At 37.2% G+C, this 18,023-nt stretch overlaps 1 protein-coding gene across 7 annotated transcripts in view; it reads right to left on the bottom strand.

Annotated features, from left to right (window-relative positions):
- ATP13A4 (ATPase 13A4) overlaps positions 1-18,023 on the bottom strand; it is a 112,021-nt gene that overhangs the window by 41,415 nt on the left and 52,583 nt on the right. For 6 of the 7 annotated variants that reach the window (XR_005383916.1, XR_005383915.1, XM_038583724.1 and 3 more), the window contains 5 exons: positions 9,003-9,137; positions 6,441-6,611; positions 5,538-5,695; positions 4,552-4,740; positions 1,830-1,891 (listed from right to left, as the gene is read on the bottom strand). Coding sequence is in view for 5 of the 7 variants with exons in the window: in XM_038583724.1 (XP_038439652.1) it covers positions 1,830-1,891; positions 4,552-4,740; positions 5,538-5,695; positions 6,441-6,611; positions 9,003-9,137 (715 nt within the window). In the remaining 2 variants the exon portion in view is untranslated. The remainder of the gene's footprint in view (positions 1-1,829; positions 1,892-4,551; positions 4,741-5,537; positions 5,696-6,440; positions 6,612-9,002; positions 9,138-18,023) is intronic. The other variant, XM_038583725.1, reaches the window with a different exon arrangement.

The following is an 18,023-nucleotide window of genomic DNA, read 5'->3' on the forward strand; positions in this document are numbered from 1 at the left end:
AGAGTGATTAACACAGAAGCTTGAGCTCACACTAAAAAGTAAACACAGATCAAGGAGGACAAATTTTATTTTTAAGGTGGCACACACACTCCCATCACTATGTAATTCTTGAGTTCCTGAGGATTGGACCAACCTCTGGCTTGCACAACAAATAAATAAAACTGTTGCTTTCATCTTTGTCCTTGTATTTTCATTTGAATGTTTTTGGTTCATCCCCTTCAATAGTCTAGAGAGCCTCTGATGGTTCTTGAAGTATCTGGCACATTGGCCTTTTTGGAAAAGGTAAGAATTATTAAAGATAAGCTTATCTTTTACAAGAAGATACTTATAGTGAATAGGTCAGATGCTTACTTCTTATCTAGTATTGAGTAGGTTTTGTCTGGTGTTATTAATTAAATTTATCAATCTTTTTTCAATTTTTAAACTTCCTTTTTAGTCATTTAAAGCCAACTTTGACCTTTCTGAGGGAAGAAAGGAAAGGAGGAAGAAAAAGTGGCAGTCCTAATTAATCAATCAACAACTTAAACATTATATTGGTTGTTTTTATTTAAATTTGATACACTACTCTTAGAAAGTTTTGTGAACAAGATGATGGCAATTCAATAGGTAGAAAAGCATTCAAAGGATGGAACATAGTAAGTTCATTTTAATTAAACATTTGCTGTGCATGTACTATGTGTGCCTGGTATAATGCTACCACACTAGGAACACAATTTTAAGTAAGAAACAGACTGCTCTCAGGATGCTCACATATTTGAATAAATATATACATTTTTTTGTAGAAGCTGAAGCAGAAACATACTAGCGAACAGGAAGACCAGGTATATATCTAAATCTATCTTTGAGAGAAAATGAAAACTTTAGAACGTTTAATAGTTATAAGAGGTTTCTTCTGTGGACTAAAGTGGCGAGAATCACTAAGATTTATTTTTTAACCCAGGAAATAGACTTTTGTTTATTAATCATATTTTAATATCAAAGTGTATTAAACACCTATAATTACAAATCTTTTATGGATAATTTATTGTCATCTGCATAACGCAGAAGAACCACCATGTGCTTTTAATGTATTAGATGTTTTTGTGGTGGAATCTGTAAGTGGGAGAGGGAAACATTTTCACTGAATAACTCAAAATGTAAATGTCAAGTGTTTCTGTTCTGATCACAAGTGGAGACAGTGGTCAGAAGCAGACAGGGCTGCAAAGTCAGACATGGCCACAAGAGGGCCCTGAAAAATCCTACCACCCTGAGCTGAAAATTGCCAAAGAGGAATCTTTTCTGGCCAGACAGAGTTTCTGGCAACCAAAAGGTGGGGTTTCCAGAACTCGGATACCAAGGAAAATAAGTGCATTAGCTACGGTTCCACAGGTGTTGTCTTCCTGCAATTCAGTGTACACAAGTCCGTGTAGTGCTTCCTCCTGGTGCACCGCAACGCTTCTGTTTGTACAAGCAATGTGACCTCCCAGAGGGACAGTGTCCTAGTATTCTCCACACTAGGTACACTGGGTCAACTTCAAGCCCCTGACTAATATGCTGACAGAAAATTACATTCATTCATTCATTCATTCATTTATTGCAAATTACATTTTAGCAAGGACTTGAAACCATCTCCTAAGTAGCACCCGGCAGTTTGCTAGGGGGAAGGGAGATAATGCATGTTTTAGTAAGACCAGGAAGTGTTCAAAAAAAGACATTACATAAAGATACTGTGTTAACCACTGCTCCAAGGCCAAAGCCAAAATGTCTTCATTATTAATTTACAGAGGAAAATGTGGAGTATTGTTTCTGGGAAAAGAGAAACACCAAAGCATTCAGTTCAGGGTACTCACCCGCTCCTATCGCAGGGCAGGACTCCCCAGAGATCCAAACCATCCCTTGTTAAGGTGCCTGTCTAAACAGAAACAAGCACTTGGTTTACTCCAAAGATTGGGCAGCCCCGTGGTGACAGCCCATAGGGTATGTTTTAACAGGGAAATATGTCATGAACACGTTACTGAGATCAGTACTTCAAGGAAGAACACAATGAGGTGGGTATCTGGGGTCCTGGATGGAAGCTCTGATGAGCTTATACCAGTTGTCTGGCCAAGCTGGCAATAAAAAGAAAAAAACAGTATTTGCCTCACATACTCCAGAGCCTGGTTTTAAGGATCTAATGGTAGACTGAATGGACAGGAAAGCCTCAGTAAATCTGTAGGAGCTATAAAATGAGTGAGCTCCAGTTTTTATGCAGAAGATAAAAGCATGTCATCAGAATTAAGTAATGAGTGAATTTTTCCCTGCTCTAAACAGATGGTTTGCTATTTGACACTTAAAAAAAGTTGCTTGTTGGTATTTCTCTCAGTGCAGGATAATGAAGTAAGTTTTCCTGGAGCTTTTGGACTCATTTAAAACATCAGCTATATTGGGGCACTTCAGTGGCTCAGTCAGTTGTCTGTCTTTGACTCAGGTCATGATCCCAGGGTTCTGAGATCAAGTCCTGCACCTGGTTCCCTGCTCAGCGGGGAGCCTGCTTCTCCCTCTCCTTCTTCCTGTCACTCCCCCTGCTTGTGCTCACACTGTCTCTCTCTGTCAAATAAATAAATAAAATCTTAAAACAACAACAACAACAACAACAAAAACACCAGCTCTATGACCTGGGCAAATTATTTAATCCCTTTGAACATAGAGCCCTTACTTATAACATGCTTATAATCAGATAAGGTTGTCGTGAATATCAAATAAAGTAATACAAATAAAGTGCTTAACTTAATGTCTGACATATAGAGCATGACTAAATTGTAATGATAATTACTCATAATTATTTATTACTTATTTTATTCAAATTCATGTTATAATTGTCTTTCTCACACCTGCTTCTTTTGCCAGGCCCAAGGAAGAGATGACCCCACAAATAGAACATCCTTCTTTGTTATGCTGGTTTGCTGACAAAATAATACGGAATTGCTGGCAAGAGCCATGTTAACCTTCTGACTTTGGTAGATCTCTCTGATCTCCAAGTACTTATATAACACTTCTCTGATCTCCTTCATTCTGTCATCAAAAACCTCAATGTACTATTCAATGGGCATAGGTTTTAGGTTGGGAAGATGGAAAAATTCTCAAGATGAATGGTGGTGATGATTGCACAACAATGCAAATGCACTTAAAGCCGCTTACAAATGGTTAAAGTGGTTAATATATATTTTGCCACAATAAAAAATAAATTAAGAAAAAAAGAGAACAACAATTTAGAAAGCAAAAACACCTCAAAGGCTCCCCACTGCCTAAAGAGTACATAAAAAATTCTTAGGCAGTCATTAAAGGTTTCTCCTATTACTAATGTCTTACTCTGGTCAAAACCACAAACTCTATTGCTTTCCTGTATCCATTTGTGTACCCATATTTACCTGCCTCTAATACCCTTGAACTGAATTAATTTTCTTTATGTTATGATGATTTGACAGCTTAGAAAAACTTTCTAAGGAAAGACTGCATCTCTGGAGCTAGCCAGTTCTTACACAGGTAACCAGGATCTCAGCATGCTTTTGACATGCAAACTAACCAATCCTCTACTGGACCCCTTCTCTTCGGGAGGCAATAGTTCACCTTCCTCATCCCAGGGCCAAGTGCCAGAGACCATCCTACAGTCACAAGCTCACCCACATCATTCAAACAAGCCAATCATAAGCTATGGTCTGACTTGCCTTCCTTAGAGAGACCCCAATAAAGACCACGCCTGAGCATTCCCCTCACTCTTGCTTTGTTTCCTCGTCAAAGCCTGGCATTCCTCCTGTGGCCCCACAAGGTGAGCAGTGCCTCTCCTTACCAGAAATGTGAATAATGTTAAACTTCTTTCAAAGGCATTGACCTCTCTGTAGTCATCAGTCATATTTATAAATGAAGACTTGGGCACAAAGCAGCCCATCTTCTCCATCTTCCCTTCTCATTGCCATACTTCCCCCCAGTAGAGGCATAGGTCGAAAGAATATACTCCAGAGAAGGTAGAATAAGAGGCTGGTTTGGAATAACTGGCATATAATCAAGGATAACTTTAAGCAATATACTACAGATGGGAAAATATGGTAAGGATTTGACTGGGGCTTTCCTATAACCAAGTCCTTTTACCTAAGTAAAACACAAGTTAAATAAATTTTTCTTTTTTTTATTCATTCATTAATTCAATCAATATTTATTGAGCACTGATTATATACCTGGCAATATTCTTAATATTAGGGATACAGCAGTGACCATAGTAAAGGGTTAAGTTTTGTTCTTTGTATGGAGTTTTGACTGGGGAGGGACAGAGTGCTATTTTAATTAGTTGTATTTGATAGAATATTGGAGCTGGAAAGATCATAAAATCTCCACCTATTCAGTACCTACTCTCCCTCCTCTAAACTCCAGAATCTCAGAGCTCAAGAAACATGCCTTTCCTAGATCACACACCCTAACCAGAGATAAAATGAAGTCTGATGCCACATCCTGTTTCCTGCCCTAAGGGAGTGTGAAGCACCTCCACCCAATGACAATGATGATAAAATGACGATGAGAAGGAGGATGAAACACACATACCTTGTCAAAGCAGACAAGGTTTAACTGTCCACATACATTGATCCTCTGGGGACTGATGCAAAAGATGCCTCTCTTCTTCAGCCTCCTCTGGGCATAGATAATGCCCGTAGTCAGAGCAGCAGGCAGGGCAGGAGGAACTGCAATTGTGATGACATCGAGGGCTTTCTTCACTATCTCCTCGGGAGGTTCCTGGAACACAACGTCACTCTGCAGCTATTACAGGTAAATCAATCCTGAACACCATTGTGCACATGGCTTTTTCCTTTTTCCATTTTTTTTTTTTACTTATTTGTTCAAATTCCCAGAAATTATATAAGTGGTTCAAAAAGTATGAGTACGGCTCTCATATATTTTCCAAAGTGCAATGAGAAAGTTTGTAATGATTCCTACTACTACCACCAGGGAACCATGACCTCACCAACACTGGGTATCTGGGTTTTATCTTAAACTCCTTATTTAGGGGATCCCTGGGTGGCGCAGCAGTTTGGCGCCTGCCTTTGGCCCAGGGCGCGATCCTGGAGGAGACCCGGGATCGAATCCCACATCGGGCTCCCGGTGCATGGAGCCTGCTTCTCCCCCTGCCTGTGTCTCTGCCTCTCTCTCTCTCTCTCTCTGTGTGACTATCATAAATAAATAAAAATTAAAAAAAAATAAACTCCTTATTTAATAACTACAAAACACTACATTATTGGAAGAAAGATATTCTCAGATTAAATGAAAAATTATTGTAAGGGGGAGTGTTCAAGACGAGAGGCATGTTGATAGCTCAATGAACAGTGTTTTGTCTCTCTAGATCAGATTGTTAGAATATTACTTAGCAATCAATCACTTATATTGGGGAACTTTGAGTATGTGTGCAGGTTTCAGTGTTTGGCTTTGTTTCCCAGATTGTAAACCATGCCTGACATAAAGGTTAACATGCAGAATATAAATTATACATAGATGAGTGTGTGTGTACATGTAGTAAAAGAACAAAAACAGTTTACCCCGCTGAGCACATAGACGCACAAAGTATAGATCATCCCAATGGTTGCTGTCCCCACAAGGCACAGGAGGAACCTGATGGCATCCCTGTAGAGCTTAAAATTCATTGGCTTTGGGTAGAGAATGGATCTCACGAGGTCCCCTTTTGCAGTGTTGAATCCTAAAGTAACAAACACACAGTCCACATTCTCAGGATGACACATCCTCCTGCTAGCGCTCTTCTAAGCCTCAACATGGCCTTTGTTTTTCTCTAGAGAGATTTAAACAGTGCTTAAGCCAAAGACAACTAAAGGATAATTGGAAAAATACCTGAGCGCTGCAAAGGAAATATCTCAACATACCCATTTCAGAGCCTATTGCTCTCTGATCTTTGTTCTCTCTACTTTCAATTTCAATGCATCTCAGAGCAAGGAAACTACCACAGTAGGGTCAGAATACAGCTTTTCCAAGTGTAACTTCATTATAAGGAAACGACTCATGAACATTCTTACATACATCCAAGCACGCGTGCACATTAATTGAATTGAAACCATAGGGCCAGTAAATACCAATGGACTTAATTTCTAATACTTTTCAGTGTAAAGTTTTCAGTTTCTAACCCTGATGAGAAGGAACTTGGGATTTGGGGTTAAAAGATCTAAGGTCTAGGCCCAGCATCTTTGCTGTGCCGGTTTGCTATATGGCAATAGTTCATAAACTATAAAACACATAAAAAACTGTCATCAGTATTAGTTTTACTAAAAGGCATACACCATAGTGCAATTCACACTTAAAATACATAAATTTACATACAGTTGGTTTATTACCTAAAGACTATTCCTTACCTCATAAATTTAAGGAACTAGACAAAGGGAACAAAAATATTTCCTTAAAGTAACAAAACAAAAGAAGAGATGTTGACTCACCAGTCTGCAGCACCACTGCTCTCACGGTCCCAGAGCACCCTCCCTTGGCTTGGATAACCTCTGTCCCACAGAAGAGGACATGTCGTTTATAGTCTGCTTCACTCTGTGTTTTCCAGGGCTCAGAGCTCTCCAGTTTGGGTAATGGAGTTTTAGTCACTGGAATACTTTCTCCTATAGAAAAAATACATCTCATTTTGTGAGGTGAGGAAACTTCACTCATTTAAATCATGCATGCATTCACTCAGCATGTGACAGACATTTGTTTTAAGCCTGCTATGGTAGCAGGGACAACCCTAGGTTTTAGGGCTACAAGGAGAAAGAAATATGGTTCTTGTTTTTAGGAGATTTGTAATCTAGACAAATAAGTATAATGTTGTATTATGAATACTGTAAGTTTTGTAACATCAAATGTGGGTGCTTAAAAAGGCTAGAAATAGCTATGTAGGGAATAGCAAGTTGTACAATCCAGAATGTGGAGCATGAGGAGTAAGTGGCCATGAGAGCTGTGTAGGAGCCAAAGCCTGGAGGGCCTAAGTGCACATATTTAAGGGTTTAAATGGGTTTTATAAGCATTAGTGGCAGAAATGGGTGGGGAAATAATTCACTGCTCTATTCAGGAGTGTAGTATCATATTTGTGTATAAAGGAGTCTGCAATACAGGGAGTGGATTGAAGTTTGGTGAGGCAGGAGGCTGGGCATTCCATTGGAGAGAACGAGGTCTGAGCTATGACAGTTGGCAGTGGGAATAGAGAGGAAATAATGGATTTGAGAAATGAGGAGGAAAGTAGTTACAAAATTTGGGGAGATTTTTCTATTGGCAGGTCACAGGGACAGAGAAATTCAAAATGGCGTCCTGGTTTCTGACATGGGAAAATGAGCAGAGGATGGCAATAGTTATCAACACAGGGATTACGGGAGGAGGGAAGAATTGTCTTATGGTCACCATGAGTTGGAGATGCTTTGTGGAATGGTTCTTTGAGATGTCTTGTGTTTATTTATTTGGGTCTGGCATTCAAGAGAGAGGCCTTGACCAGAGACATTTAGTCAGAGTTCACCAGACTATGATTAAAGCCAAGGAGAGATGAGATTACTTAGGGACCATGTGTGAGGACTGAAGGGAATAGGACTAGGACCTAGCCCTGAGCAGCACCAATAGTCCAGGATAGGGGGGAAGAGGGGCAGCACAGGACAAGGAATGGCATAAACAGTGGTAGAAGAACTTGGAAAAACAGTGCTGTCTTGGAAGGTTAAGAAGAGAGTTTTCCAGAGGAAGAAATGGTCAGAATACTTAAAAGCAGCAGAGAAGTCAATAAGAAGAGAAATATGAAGAATCCTTTGAATTTGGCCATTGAGAAAGAGGTGGATTTTGTCAGTGTGGTGGAAGGGACAGGTTGCAGCAGGTTGAAGTCCTAATCAAGGTGGTGAATGAAGTTATGGAAATAATTAGGGCCTGTTTTGAGAAACAAACCTTGTAAAGCCTTCCACTGGTATATATATATATATATATATACACACACACACACTAGGGCCACTTTCGCCAGGAAAATGGTATTTAGCATTGCAGAAGTCCCAGCACTAAGAGATTTTTACAAACCTATGTACTCTTTATAGGAAGAAACCTGGCCTGCCACACATTTAAAATTTTTTTGGTAAAGTTAACAGAAGAAAGATGTGTTCTTGTCTCTATTTCATGCCTTCCTGGTCTGCCCAGGAGAAATGGATTCAACTTGGGCTTTCGTGGGAACCACTGTATGTCATTGTGTCTTCTTGCCCCCTAGTCCATCTGTGAAAAAGACGTTATGATTCTTCTTTATCTTACAGAAATGCTGATACCACATCTCCAAATGTACACATGAGAACTCAAAGCACTGTGACCTTGAACAAATCAAGCAGGGAGGCAGAAGGAGAAGGAGAAGCAAGATCCTTGCTGAGCAGGGATCCTGACCCAGGGCTCCATCCCAGGACCCCAAGATCATGACCTGAGCTGAAGGCAGACGCTTAACCGACCGAGCTACCCAGGTGCCCCTTCAGCATGCTATTTAAAAATGAAATATAGGTAGTCCAAAATTCCCAATGTGTATTTTCAAAGTAATAGATGTGCCAAATCCTGTGTCATGAACTTTTTAACATGTTCAAGCCAAGCCAGGAGGAGCTTGGACTTGACCTGGGTTTCAGGATGTCATCAACAGGTTTCAAATCCTCCAAGTTTATCTGAAGATATATTTTGTGTGAAAACACTAAACATAAAAGTCACAGATGATTCTGAAATGTCTAATGATCTCCACAATCTTTTAAGGTAAAATGACAGGGCTGTAATACTCTTGGTTCAAGAAGAAAATGCTAAGCACTCAGAAAGTTATAACTATATCAAACCTAGCACATGGAAAGCAGCTTTAATTTGAACTCTCAGAACCATCCAGAGCAGGACAGGTAAGTAAAACTTGTGAGAGTGGGAAGGTCCCACAAAACCCCTGTGCTTTGCCATGCTTTGCCATTGTCATCAGATAGAAGAGGAACCTGGGAGAGCTCACAGAGGCTGTAAGTTGTGAGACAGGACCCTACCTGTCAGCATGCCTTCATCTACCACACAGCTGCCGTCAATCAGGATGGCATCGCATGGCATTTGTACTTTGTTCCCCGTCAAAACTAATAAATCTCCAGGTACCAGGAAACGTGATTCCAGCTCTTGGACTCCTGCTGAAAGTGCGAGATGGCAGAGTCAAGTCAGATTTTTTTCCTCATAAACACATAGCCCAACATCTACCTTAATTGGAAATCAATGAAAAAGCAACCAGGGCATTTCCAAAATGGGAGCCGTTCCTCAACATCAATTCAAAATCTGGAAACTATAAGAAAAAAGTAATAAACTGCAAAAAATAAAAACCTTTGTGTGGCAAAACAATAAATAAATAAGCAGGGGGAGAAAACTAAAGACAAATTAGAAAACATATTTGAAACTTACATTATATGAAAAAAGATTAATATTCCTAATACATAAAGAACTCCTAAAAAAAGAGATGTATAGCAAATGACTATAGTAAAATTGCTGGAGATGTTAACAGTTCTCACACGCACACACAATGCAAGTGGCATGTTAAACATTTGAAAAGATCTCATTCTTACTCATAATTAAAAAATTAAAATCCTTTCCTTCCTACCTACCTTCCTGTCTACTTTCTTCTAAACTTCTTTCCTTCCTCACTGAGTCCCAAAGCTATAGGGGTTGAACAAGTGAGGCATCCTTGCAGAAGGTTGGTGGTGGGGATGTGCATGGCAGCCAACTGCAGGTTTTGGAGCCTAACAAGGATAGACAGGTGTTTACATGGCCTGGTGCAGGGTGTCAGAGCCCAAAGAGGGAGAGAAGGGCCCCCATGGTGACAGTAGCCTGGTGTGGGATGTTGGAGTCCAAGCAGAGTGAAAAAGGTATCTACATGGAGGTGGGAGGGAATATCAGTAATGATGGGTGGCAGACTACACCCAGCAGCGATTGATAGAATAAGTAGATATAATGAGGCTAATGAGAGCCAGGTTTCCCACAAAGATAGCAAATTACAAATATAGACAGAAATAAAACTAGACTGAACTCTGCGGTATTGAATTAGAATTGGAGACAACAATGTAAACTGATGGGTTTTCAGTAGATAAATAGAGAAATAATATAGATGTAAATGAATATGTATGTGAGAATACATACATATATAATATGTTTGCTTTTTTTGTGCATACATTCACTAATTCTAAGAGGGCCTGGGAGCAGTGAAACCCCAATAATAATGTGCATATTTATTGCCCACATTTTGTTTTCTAAATTCTATTCCTCCCCCTAAAAAAGAATCAGGGTTCCTTAAGGAAATGACTGGTTACAAGGCTGGGCCAAGAAAAGTATCATATAAGCTAGAACATTTAGTTGCAACATTAAGTATAAAAGTGCTGGAGAAAAGATGGAGAGAGATAGAAAAAATATCAAAGCCAACTTAATGGGCTCTCATTGCCTAAATCTGTAATGATTTGAGCATCACAGTAAATAATGAGAAATGAACTATAACCCATAAAATAAAATAGGAATTCATGAGTCCATCTGACATAAATAAATGGATAAATAAATGGGGAGAAAAGATGCTTTTTCTTACAGTAAAATTACATTAATGTAGGAGAAAAGACACAAGTAGAAAAATCACTATTTGGCAACTATCAAAGTAATAATATAGCCAAGAAATAGAAATGGATACAACTAGTAGGTAAATTTAATGAGGATGGCTTATTTACATAGTCTCAAAGTATCTCTTAACAAAATAACTATTAATTACAAAGGAGAAAAGAGTAAATTTACAATGGAGAAACCTGGCAGATAATATTTAATTAATTGATCCAAGTTAACATTACCAGTAATAGGACAAATTTAAATTATGTACCACCTGAGAAGAAGCAATGAGGACATGGCATCACATTTATGATATTGTAGCCCAAAGTGCATAACCTGAATTTAACTATGAGGAAACATCACACAAATCCAAAATGAGAGGCATTCCATAAAATAACCAGAGTCAAAGGAGTCAAGGTCACGAAGTCAAGGAAAGTTTGAAGATTAAAGAGGTAGTCAAACAATAGTATTGTGTGATCCCAAATCCTTTCTTATAAAGAACATTATTAAGGGGCCCCTGGGTAGCTCAGCGGTTGAGTGTCTGCCTTTGTTTCAGGTCATGATCCCAGGGTCCTGGGATCGAGTCCTGCATCAGGCTTTCTGCGGGGGGCCTGCTTCTTCCTTTGCCCGTGTCTCTGCCCCTCTCTCTGTGTCTTTCATGAATAAATAAAATCTTGAAGGAAAGAAAGAAAGAACGAAGGGAAAGAAAGAACATTATTATTATTAATGACCACTGGCATTATTACTAAGATCACTGGCAAAACTTGAATGGGGTCTGAGCATTTGCTATTAATATGTCAATATTAATGATATTAATGGTTAACTGTCTTTTATGTAGGAAAATGTCCTTGTCTTTAAGAAATATACATGAAAATATGTAGGAGTCATGGAGCCGTATGTTGGCAACTTGCTCTCAAAAGGCTCGGGGGAAAAAGTTATTTGAACTCTACTTGCACCTTTTCTGTAAGTTTTATTTCCTTAAAATAGGGGGGAAAAGAGGATGCCTGGGTCACTCCGTGGTTGAGCATCTGCCTTTGGCTCAGGGCGTGATCCTGGGGTCCCTAGGATCAAGTCCTACATCAGGCTCCTTGCATGGAGCCTGCTTCTCCTGTCTCTGTTTCTCTCTCTGCTTCTCTCTGTGTCTCTCATGAATAAATAAATAAAATATTTTTAACAAAAGGTTTTGGGGGGAGAGCTACATCTAACATTGCCCACCTAGCTAATTAGAAAAATCTAAAGGTTTGCCAGCATATTCTGTCTACAACACTGTGAAGAAACAGGCACTCTCACATATTTCTGGTACAAATGCAAGCTGGTATAATCTCCATGGAAAGAAATTTGGCAATATCTATCTAGCAAAAATACATATACACATTTATTCTTTAACTCAGCAATTTTACTCCTTGAAATCTATATCAAAGATAGACTGGTGGAAATATGAAAAGACAGACATATACACAAGCCTCTTTATTACAGCATTATCTGTAAAAAACTGAAAAAAATAGAATAAAATCCTTCAACAGAGAACTGATTGAATAAACAATGGTTCCTCCATACATGAGTACTAGAAAGCTAAAATAATGAGCAAAAAATATTTATATATCCCACTATGAAAGAACCTCTAGGAAGCATGGTTAAGTATGTAAATACATCTGAAACTAATATAATATTGTATGTCAACTATGTTCCAATGAAAAATAAAAGTATGTAACGCATATACACTAGGAAATATGAGCTAAACACATATACCCCTGTAACCTAAGCAGCAAGATAAATATATATGCAATTCTGCATATATACTATATAGATATGGATATTATATATAATTTCTTTGCAGATTTTAAATGTAAGAATAAATAAAAAAGACAGAGAGACTGCACAAGGTAGAGAAAAGAAAGATAGGAGCCAGACTCTTCTGAATGTCTTGTCTTACAGATTTAATTTTTGAACCATGTAGATATTTTATATGATTTTATATAATTCATATATTTTATATATTTTTAAATAATATATATTTGTGAAAAGCTAACACTAAAAATCTAAAAAACAAATGAGATGAACCTATCGAGTTGCTGGCATAACCATACAAAGAACCATTTTGGGTAACTTTGAAACATAAGTTTTTTTTTTTTTTTCGTTTTGAGTATAATTTATATGCTTCAAATGGTATGCCACAAACAGAGAAAAAGAAAAAACTTCAACAAAATCTCAAATTGTTTTTAGGAATTATATTCCTCCCAGGTATTTTGACTTTCTATTCTGAGATTACTATATATAAGGGATAGAGTAAAGGAGGAATTTGTTGCTGTCATTAAGAATCACTGAGGGGGGCACTGGATGGGATGAGCACTGGGTGTTATTCTGTATGTTGGCAAATTGAACACCAATAAAAAATAAATTTATTAAAAAAAACTAAAAAAAAAAAAGAATCATGACTTTTGAGATAGAGAAAGGAGAGACAAAAATACAATCAACAAACTTAAGTAAAAAGCCCATAGTTCCAAACTTGATTTAGAAATGTCAGAAGATGGGGCTCCTGGGTGGCTGTTGGCTAAGCATCTGACTCTTGATTACAATTCAGGTCATGAGCTCAGGGTTGTGAGGGCTCTGTGCTAGACATGGAGTGTGCTTAAGATTCTCTCCCTCTACCCCTTCCCCATCCTTCTCTCTCCCTTCCTAAAAAGAAATGTCAGAAGACTAGGTCTGTCTTCTGAAAAGGCTGAGTAACAGTGATTAACACCATAAAAATTATCATTCTGGGGATCCCTGGGCGGCCATTCTGGTTGAGGTCTCTAACTACCATATTTAAGGGCTCTTTGGAAAAATGAATGTGGCCAGGTTTGGAGCAAGAATTGTCCAAGATAAGTTTGGAATATCATATCATCATATCATATCATATCATATCATATCATATCATATCAAAAAGAAATAAAGAGTACTGGGGTCACAGCAAAAGAATTCAGAAGCCAACCTGAGGAGGCACTCAATGGCCTAAGATGAGACAATTAGAGCACAGTAAGAATAAAAGTCGCCAAAGATGGAAATGTGCCAACAATGTTTAACATCATGCATCCACAATGACACTAAAAAATCCTTTGGATAATGCTAGAAGATCAACACATTATTTTGAAAGCTAGTATATAAAAGGTAATAATAAAAGATTAACCTTGTCTTTCTTAAACAAACTGAATCTGAGAGTAATGAAATAGTTGTAGAAATACTACCCTTAGTATGTGAAGATGTTATGATAGAAATAGAAATTTAAAACTCCTAATGAAATAGTTAATCTGGGTCAGAAGCATTTATGTCTGCTAAAATCACAAAAAGAAAATAATTAGATAGTATGTACCTCCCGTTGGAAGTATGTGATATCAACTATGAAATATTCTTGCCAAAAACTCAAGCCTCAGATCTAACTACCAATTTTTGGAAAGTTCAAGCTATAAAAAATTATGTTAAATAACTTTATGAATATGTAATCAATATAATCCAAACTATAGAACCCATAGGATGAATCATTTACTTTCTTCAATAAAAAAAAAAAATTGCAAGGAAAAAAATAAGATATATAGGAGGGAGCACATAGAGTTCAAAAAACCTGAGACATATTAACTAATTGCCATATGTAGACTTTATCTGGATCCTGATTTGAAAATATATATACATGTATAAACACACACTTGTGATTCAATTGAGTAAATTTCAACCCTTTTATATAATTGATTTTTTATTTTTTTAAAATATTTTTTTAAGATTTTATTTATTTATTCATGATAGTCACAGAGAGAGAGAGAGAGAGAGAGAGAGAGAGAGGCAGAGACACAGGCAGAGGGAGAAGCAGGCTCCATGCAGGGAGCCCGACGTGGGATTCGATCCTGGGTCTCCAGGATCGCGCCCTGGGCCAAAGGCAGGTGCCAAACCGCTGCGCCACCCAGGGATCCCTGATTTTTTAAATTATGGAGTTATTTTACTTTTTTTAGGTAAAGGAATTAAAAAGGAATCTTTATAGTTTACATATATACTGAATTTTTTTCAAATGAAATTATATGATATTTGGAATAGTTCCAAAATAATACAGACTGAGGGAGATAGTAGAACAGTTGAAAAACAGATTCAATGTGTTGATAATTATTGAATCTGAGTGACAGCTATATGGGGTTTCATTATTGTATTCTCCCCATTGTTGTATGTATGCAAACTATTTCATCATAAAAAGTTAAACAAGAAAATGAACAGGGTATTTTTAAAGGTGAAGATTCACTTCCAGCCATGATGTAGTAAAAAGTAAAAAGGAGTGGATTTATCTTCCCACCCAAAACAACCAAAACTATACAAAATATATGAAACAATGGTTTTGAACACATAACATAAGCAACAAAACACAGGAAACAGGTGAAGGTGACCTACAATTGCGGCACTTTCTGCCTTTAGAGAGTTCCCAGGCCACTGTGCAGGGGGGAGGGAACCCAGACAAAATCTAGAGGTCTTCCTGACTTCAGAATACAGACATGACAGTCTATAGAGACTAATCATCACATGCATTTGAGGTAACTACCAGCAAATGAACAATTGAACATTTACATTTAAAAATACTATTCATAATAGCATCAAAATCATGAAATATTTAGGAATGTATCATAGAGTGTGTAAGACCCATACGTTGAAAACTGCAAAACATTGCTGAGAGAAATCAAAGAAGATCAAATTAACAAGACTGAATACTGGAGACACATACTATGTCTATAGGTCAAAAGACCCACATTTATTAACATGCCAATTTTACATAAATTATCTATAGATTCAACACAATTCCAATGAAAATCTCATGTTTTTTCTTGTTAGAAATTGACAGGTTGATTCTAAAAGTCATATGAAAATGCAAAGGTCTTAATATCACCAAAGCAACACTGAAAAAGAAGAACAAAGCTGAAGGACTAACATAACCCTACTTAAAGATTAATTATAGTCATGTGGTGGCATTGGTAAAAAGATAGGCAGATAGGTCAGTAAAACAGAATAGGGAGTCCAGAAACAGATCTATCTGTGTATGAGCAACTGATTTCTGACCAAGGTACAAAGGCAAATCAGTGGAGAAAGAATAGATTTCATCAAATGGTATTGGAACTTTGAATATCTATTTGCAAAGAGTCCATTTAAAAAACTCAAAATACAATATAGATCTAAATGTGAAACCTAAAACTTTGAACATTCTAAGACAATGCAGACAATGTAGTTTTTGGTTTTTTATTTGTTGCTATTAATCTCTAAGGGATACTAAAAACCATCCTTGGCTTTCAAGAAATTAGGAGCCCTTACCCACCTATCATGAATTTAACATTATTTGATATGGCTGGCCTTATAAATTATGAATTCCCAACAGCATTAAATTATCAAGTAGAAGAGTTATATACAAAATAAGACCTAAACAGATGTTGAAAGTCCAAGTGAATTTCAAGAACAGTTTTCTCACTTCCCAACATGTTTTCCCAATTCTGTCATTCTGTTGTCTCTTCCTCAACCTACATCTAAGACCTCAGATGAAGTTTTTTGTGGACATTATTAGACAAGAAAGAATCCCAAACATTTCATGGTATTAGATCCTGGCTTAAAAGAGTCCCAAAATAACTATGGAGAAGAAAACCTTCACAGTGGGCAGAACTCCACCTATTATTATGTTAACTTTCCTATTGTACCTGAAAGGAGAAAAACTAGAAGACCAGATCTATGCTATTTTACAGTAAGGAGCAAAGAATTGTCTGGAAAGATTGCAAGTATATTTGTACATTAGAAGGCTCATTAATGATGTTTAGTATGGAGAAGGCCTCTTATACCTGGAGGAAAGACAAAACAAAACAAAACAATATACTCATGGCTACCAGCTAGCCACCAAGGACTTCACCAATAGGCTCATGAAAGGAAAAGGTAGCAGTGTTGCTGATTATTTGGGAGTTCAAAAACATGTTCCTCTACTCACCAAAGCCAACTCAGTTATAAACCCTGCAAAGCACACTGTTTTTCAGCAACAATCACAAACTCTTAGCTACCATAAGTAAATAAAGCCAAGCAAGCAGCCTGGGTTTCACTACCAACTTGTAAAACAAAATGGCAATACATGATTTGATCTTATGTGGCTCTCTCTCTCTCTCTCTCTCTCTCTCTCTCTCTCTCATGCAAGACATTTCCATTTTGTAAAGAACTCTATTTTGTGAAGGTCTAAGGTGAAGTGTGAGAGGGGGTCATTACTCCATATTTTATGTAACATTTTGATCCTGGAACCCAAATCATTTCTGCTTAGGCTACAAATTTTAAAGGTTTTTGTTTGTTTGTTTGTATTACAGGAAAATATCTGTTGCAGTTGTTAATTATAGCCCTCTCCTCCTGGGAACCAGATAGATATGTTCATGAGGGTTGGATAAAGACTAGAATTATACCCACCAGGCTATATTCATAATTACTATCCCATTTTAAAAACTGTGGATGATTTCTTGATAAAATGAATCGTTCAGACTATTCAATCCTTTAGATAAACTTCCTACTTTGTGCTCCCAAACTTCCTATGCAATGAAGTTTTTAAATACTGTTAACTCTGTTCAATCTACCCTAATCTTTAACAGATTCCCCAGGTGTATAAGGTTTCCAAGTAAGTCTCCAGCTTGTAACCCTTCATATTGAGAAGGATCTGATGAACTCATTCTAGGAAGAAAATCACCAATATTTTCCTCCTGTATTGAATAAAAATGCATTATTGAAAATCAAAAAGTACCTCACCTTAATTTATTGAATAGATATTCATTAACAATTTATGTATTAAGCACTTATATACATTAGGACACCATAGAAAAGCTTGATAACCTTGGATTAGGCAAAGATGTCCTAGATATGATACAAAAAGCAAGATCCATAAAAGAAAAATTTAATAACTGGACTTTAACAAAAGTAGAAATATTCATCCTTTGGGAGACACTGTAAAGAGAATGGAAAAGATAAGTCACAGAGTGAGAAAAGAATATGCAAATCATATTTGTAGTAAAGGATTTAGATTCAGAATATAGAAAGAACTTCTTCTCAAAAGTTAATAATTAGAAAACAACCTAATAAGCAGAAGATTTGAACAGGCATTTCACCAAAGAAGATACATAAATAGAAAATTAGCACTTGAAAAGATGGTCAGTCCCATTACTCATTAGGGAAATGCAAATTAAAGCTACAATGAGGTACCACTACACATCTGTTAAAATGGCTAAAATTTTTTAAACTGACCATATCAAATGTAGACAAGAATTTAAAGCAACTTCGGTTCCCATATACTGCTGTTAAAGAATGTACGATGGTACAAACAGTTTGGAAAATAGTTTGGCAAATTTCCTAAAAAGTTAAACATTTACATGCCTATATGACCAGTCATTCTACATTTCTGTATTTTCCCATAACAAATAAAAGTG

The sequence above is a fragment of the Canis lupus genome, chromosome 34 (assembly GCF_011100685.1).
Source record: "Canis lupus familiaris isolate Mischka breed German Shepherd chromosome 34, alternate assembly UU_Cfam_GSD_1.0, whole genome shotgun sequence".
Classification (NCBI taxonomy): domain Eukaryota; kingdom Metazoa; phylum Chordata; class Mammalia; order Carnivora; family Canidae; genus Canis; species Canis lupus.